Raw genomic sequence first — 5,647 nt, 5'->3', positions numbered from 1 at the left:
GTGTCTCATTTCTCTAATTTACTATTGAAAAGTCCTTATTCCTTATTCAAGGACCAGACGTTTAATCCTGTATGACTTCTGGTAAAGAATTAAAATGTTTAATTGTTGTGTGAGCTCCCAGAAATCCTAACCTTCTGTTGGATGGATGAAGTACTAAAATATTTCACTAATTGTGCAACTTCCACCATAGATATAATCTCAGCGACTGAGCCGAGAGTTTGCGTACCCGCTTATTCTGCTTATTTATGACCCTTTTGGCTATTCTCGTCATTGTTAGGACAGATGAGCCTTATATGCGTCTTCCAAATATGAAGTCCATCTGAGATCAGACACTGATATTGGATGATTAAGATGTAAGCCATATTTATCCCAAAGTTGTTCTCGGGTGATATCAGGTTTTTGTGCGTCCCTCTCAAGTTCTTCCACAACAAACTCAGTCATCCATGCTTTTATGCACCTCATCTTGTTTGCTGATATGCAGTTTTCTTGGAACAAGAAGTAGGGCATCCAGAAAATCCCCACGAAGTTGGAGTGTCAAATTATCCAAATTGTTGTGGTGTGTTGAAGCATTAAACCCCTTTCACCCCCAAGTCTTGAAGACCTGAGTAAAGTTTCCCCACTGTCTTCAAATCTAACAAAATTGGTGTCAAACATTTGTGTGGCAAAAATTTGTTTGTGCCATTTTCATTTTAAAGGTATTGATAAATGTTTCCAGAGGTCATGAAAGATCAAACCTCCCAAAAAATGGCTGTTTTGTTGTAGTCATTTAATAAAATCAAAAATGTTCATGTTATTTCTCATGAATGAACTCAGCATTCCATCTTGACAGAAAAAACATAAATAGATTTTTTTTGCAGTTATTAAAAAAGAAAAACTGAAATATCACAGTCATACGTATTCAGACCCCTTGCTCAGTATTGAGTAGAAACACCTTTTGATCTAGTACAGCCTCTTCTTGGGAATGATGCAACAACTTTTTCACACCTGGATTTGGGTATCGTCTGCCATTCTTGCTTGCAGATCCTCTAAAGTTCTGTCAGGTTGGATGGTGAACATTGGTGGAGCCATTTTCAAGTCTCTCCAGAGATGTTCAATTGGGTTTAGGTGAGGGCTCTGGCTGGGCCAGTAAAGAATGGTTTCAGAGTTGTTCTGAAGTCACTCCTTTATTTTAGCTGTGTGCTTTGGGTCATTGTCTTGTTGGAAGGTAAACCTTCAGCCCATTTGAGGTCCCGAGCACTCTGGGAGAGGTTTTCTTCCAGGATCTCTCTGTACTCATCTTTGATTCAAGTGCAACCAGTCGTCCTGTCCCTGCAGGTGAAAAACACCCTCATAGCATGATGCTGCCATCACCATGTTTCACTGCTGGGATTGTATTGGACAGGTGAAGAGCAGTGTCTGGATTTCTTAGAATTAACGCCAAAAAGTTCAATCTTTATCTCATCAGACCAGAGAATCTGCAGTCTGTGAGTCTTTCATGTGTCTTTTGGTAAACTATGCAGGCTTTCATATGTCTGGCACTAAAGGAGAAGATTTCATCCAACCATTCCGCCATAAAGTCCTGACTGGAGTGATAGTTGACTTTGTGGAACTTTCTCCCATCTCCATCTCTGGAACTCAGCCACAGTGACCTTTGGCTTCTTCTTTACCTCTCTTTGAATCAGCTGTTCTGGAATAGAGGCACATCTATAGGGGCAGTGAGGACCAGGGTTGAGAAACACTGAGTTAGAGCTTCACTTTTATTAGCAGGGACCGGAGTGATAAAAAAGAAAAGCAAGTTTTGTCCTTGCACACAGTTCATCTAGTTCACGAGAGCGGGGAGAAGATGGATCATCCTGTTAGAGATAACCATGTTACAAAGACATTCTTGTAAGTGTGGGAAGAAACAAGTTTCAACCTAGTATCAGCTCACACGCACACACACACCTAGACACACACACAGTAGAAAGCTAAAGTCTTGAAATGGAAAAACAAACTAGTAATGTAAGAATGATGACACAATTCTAACATCAACCATCCATATCTCGGATTACCTCTCTTGTCAGATGAACGTTCTTTCTTTAAATGGACTCATCGGTTGCAAGTGCATAATCAGGCCACATGGAGGCAGCAGCTGCAGGTTTGGTGACTCTCGGAGGAGAGTTTTCTCCATCACGCATATGTGATGTCACCTATTTTGCAGCCCGCCAACCCAGCTTCAGTGCAGACCCCAGATCAGTTAAACGTTTTGCTGGATAAAAACGCTATGCTTTTAAAGCATTTTAATTAGCTCCATTTTCCTGTATTTGGCATGTCTGCGTGAAAAAACTATTCCCCCAGCTTACATTCCTACAACAGTGCCGTAAACAGATAAAAAAATATATCTTATTGTTTAACTGAAACAGCAAACATTTCAACGCCTTTCAAGGTCGATGACATCTCTACTTCGCCGATGAGGAAGAAGTGACGGAAGAAAGGAAGGAGGAAGCAGCAGCTAAAAATAACTCGGAGGTTCTACAGGTTGCTGCGTTGGATGTTAAGAGGCTGGAGGTTTGGGGCGGAGCGAAACGCTGGGAAGTTATCTCATTTTTTTCCCCTTTCTCTTCCGCCATTGATCAGTTTGGTGAGGAAGGCGGATTCTCTGACGTCAACGTCAAGCAGCTCGGATGCGTCAGAGTCCAGCTGAGCGAGGAAAGAAGGAAACGGGTAATAAAAAGGAATAAGGTTCTGGACAACCTTATTGTCCAGAACGGACCAGTGCGGAGCGTCGGGTTCACTGAGCTTTTGAACGCACCGCGGACAGACTGACGGAGATGGAGGGCTGTACGGAGGAAGAACACAAGGAGAAATTATTATGGAACGTCAAACGGGAGGTAGGCGCTGTTGCTGCTGCTGGACGGCCTTAAAGCACATTCTTGCATTCATATTCTATATTATTAATCGCTTTACTATCGCTTTAATTAATTCGAAATCTTGGAGTTCCTGCATCAATTCTTAATTTATTTTTTAAATATTCTGCATTTTCATGTAGTTTCATACATGAAAACTACTTGTAGGTCCAGGGGCGCTCCCAGGAATCATGGGCCCCCTGACAAAAAATTTGTTTGGGCCCCCTCCGCGCAGTTGCTGTTACAATTTCTTGAGCCTATTTCACCCATAAAAAGTGTCACAATTATAAAGGCTTGCATCTGCCTTGCTTTCTTTGGTTCAATACTGATAATTAGCACAATATTTACTGCTCATGAATTTAACATCCAACAGTTCATATCCAGTATGGAAGTAGGTTGTTTTAATTTTTTTCTATTAGTTTTAGATTACTGAAATGTCTCTCCCCATGAGCAACAGTCAAAAGCAACATGCAACTACACATAAAGCAATTCAGACTTCTCAAAAATGCTAGTAGTTGCATTAAATTCAAGCTGCAGAACATAATCTTAATAAAAAATGTTTTCTCCATATTTGTTACAGTTGTCACAATGTCATAGCAGTTTGTTATGAGTCAGATAATCTGTGAAAACGATCAATCTCCTCCATCTCCTACCTGAATTACCATTACTGGTTAAAGTAATGCACCGTTCTGACCAAACAACCAATCAGAACTAGTAGGACGCTCTTAGCACTGTCAATTAGCCTCATTCACTCACTGCTAAATGTGCTAATAGTGGAGAAACAACCTATCATTACAAGAAACTGTTTATCTGATGTCATTGGTAGCTATGCTAACTAAACTGAGCATTCACAGTTTGAATCTGCACAGCTTTGTGCTATGCTAGCTGCAGCACAGCACAAATCGAGGTGGAGGAAGGATGAGCAGCACCACATGAAATTGTGATTGACAGCATTAAGCTCTCCTGCCACTGACTGGTTGTTTCAGGAGAACCCTGGGAGAAAGCAGAGGAAATTGATTTTTCAAAGATTACCTTCCATACCATACTGTCACAACATAATGACAGTTTTAAAAAATATATGAAAAAAATATTTATTTAAAAGTTACATACTGCAGCTTTGATTTCACTCAGGAAAGGACGGATCAGGAGGGATGTGGGTTAGAGCTGCTGCTGACTGACTCATCTGTTCCAAGCAGGAACGAACCATTTCATGCAGATTCAGGGGAGTTCAGGTGAATACTGCAGGTTGTAAACCACACCCATTTGGTTCTGCAATCCCAGCTGCATGCCTAGAAAGCACACAGAGCCCTTCATATCCATGGACAGGGGTGCTGCCAGGAATCTTGGGCTCACTGACAAAAAATTAAATTGGGCCCCCCCTCACATAGCTGGTGTTAAAAATTCTTGAGTCTATCTGACCCATCAAAAGAGTCACAATTTCAAAGGCTTGCAACTGCCTTGCTTTCTTTGGTCCAGTACTGATAACTAGTACAATACTTACTGCTCATAAATTTTACGTGTCAGGCTAAAATTCAGTATGCAGACAATCTGCATACAGAAGAGTAGACAAGCTAAAGGATAGTAAAACCAGTAGAAGTAGAAGGCATACAAAAAAGTAGATAAGCTAAAACATAGTAAAACCAGTAGAAGTAGAAGGCATACAGAAGAGTAGACAAGCTAAAAGATAGTAAAACCAGAAGAAGTAGAAGACGTACAGAAAAGTAGACAAGCTAAAAGATGGTAAAACCAGTAGAAGTATAAGGCATACAGAAAAGTAGGCAAGCTAAAAGATAGTAAAACCAGTAGAAGTATAAGGCATACAGAAAAGTAGGCAAGCTAAAAGATAGTAAAACCAGTAGAAGGCATACAGAAAAGTAGGCAAGCTAAAAGATGGTAAAACCAGTAGAAGGCATACAGAAAAGCAGACAAGCTAAAAAATAGTAAAACCTGTAAAAGATAGTAAAACCAATAGCAGTAGAAGGCATACAGAAAAGTAGACAAGCTAAAAGATAGTAAAACCATTAGAAGTAGAAGGCATACAGTTAAGTAGGCAAGCTAAAAGATAGTCAAACCAGTAGAAGTAGATGGTACACAGAAAAGTAGAAAAGCTAAAAGATAGTAAAACCAGTAGAAGGCACACAGAAAAGTAGACAAGCTAAAAGACAGTAAAACCAGTAGGCATACAGAAAAGCAGACAAGCTAAAAGATAGTAAACCCAGTAAAAGATAGTAAAACCAGAAGCAGTAGAAGGCATACAGAAAAGTAGATAAGCTAAAAGATAGTAAACCCAGTAGAAGTAGAAGATGTACAGAAAAGTAGACAAGCTAAAAGATAGTAAAACCAGTAGAAGTAGAAGACGTACAGAAAAGTAGGCAAGCTAAAAGATGGTAAAACCAGTAGAAGGCATACAGAAAAGTAGACAAGTTAAACATAGTAAAACCAGTAGAAGTAGAAGACGTACAGAAAAGTAGGCAAGCTAAAAGATGGTAAAACCAGTAGAAGGCATAATGAAAAGTAGACAAGTTAAACATTGTAAAACCAGTAGAAGTAGAAGGCATACAGAAAAGTAGACAAGCTAAAAGATGGTAAAACCAGTAGAAGTAGAAGGCTTACAGAAAAGTAGACAAGCTAAAATATAGTAAAACCAGTAGAAGGCATACAGAAAAGTAGAAAAGCAAAAATATAGTAAAACAAGTAGAATGCATACAGAAAAGTAGACAAGCTAAAATATAGTAAAACCAGCAGGAGCAGAATGCATACAAAAAAGTAGACAAGCTAAAAGA

The 5,647-nt window shown here is 39.6% G+C and overlaps 1 protein-coding gene across 9 annotated transcripts in view; it reads left to right on the top strand.

Annotated features, from left to right (window-relative positions):
- Positions 1 to 2,186: 2,186 nt before the first annotated feature.
- sgsm2 (small G protein signaling modulator 2) overlaps positions 2,187 to 5,647 on the top strand; it is a 180,601-nt gene continuing 177,140 nt past the window's right edge. For 4 of the 9 annotated variants that reach the window (XM_081614731.1, XM_081614728.1, XM_081614729.1 and 1 more), the window contains exon 1: positions 2,188 to 2,849. In XM_081614731.1, the coding sequence (XP_081470857.1) occupies positions 2,790 to 2,849 (60 nt within the window). In that variant the 5' untranslated portion in view covers positions 2,188 to 2,789. Of the gene's footprint in view, positions 2,850 to 5,647 lie in introns of all 9 variants that reach the window. The other 5 variants (XM_008425219.3, XM_008425218.3, XM_081614730.1 and 2 more) reach the window with 3 other exon arrangements.

This window comes from Poecilia reticulata, chromosome 13, assembly GCF_904066995.2.
Source record: "Poecilia reticulata chromosome 13, P_reticulata-male-v2, whole genome shotgun sequence".
Classification (NCBI taxonomy): Eukaryota; Metazoa; Chordata; class Actinopteri; order Cyprinodontiformes; family Poeciliidae; genus Poecilia; species Poecilia reticulata.
The sequence above is the reverse complement of the archived record's forward strand: the minus strand, read 5'-3'. Positions and strand labels throughout refer to the sequence as shown.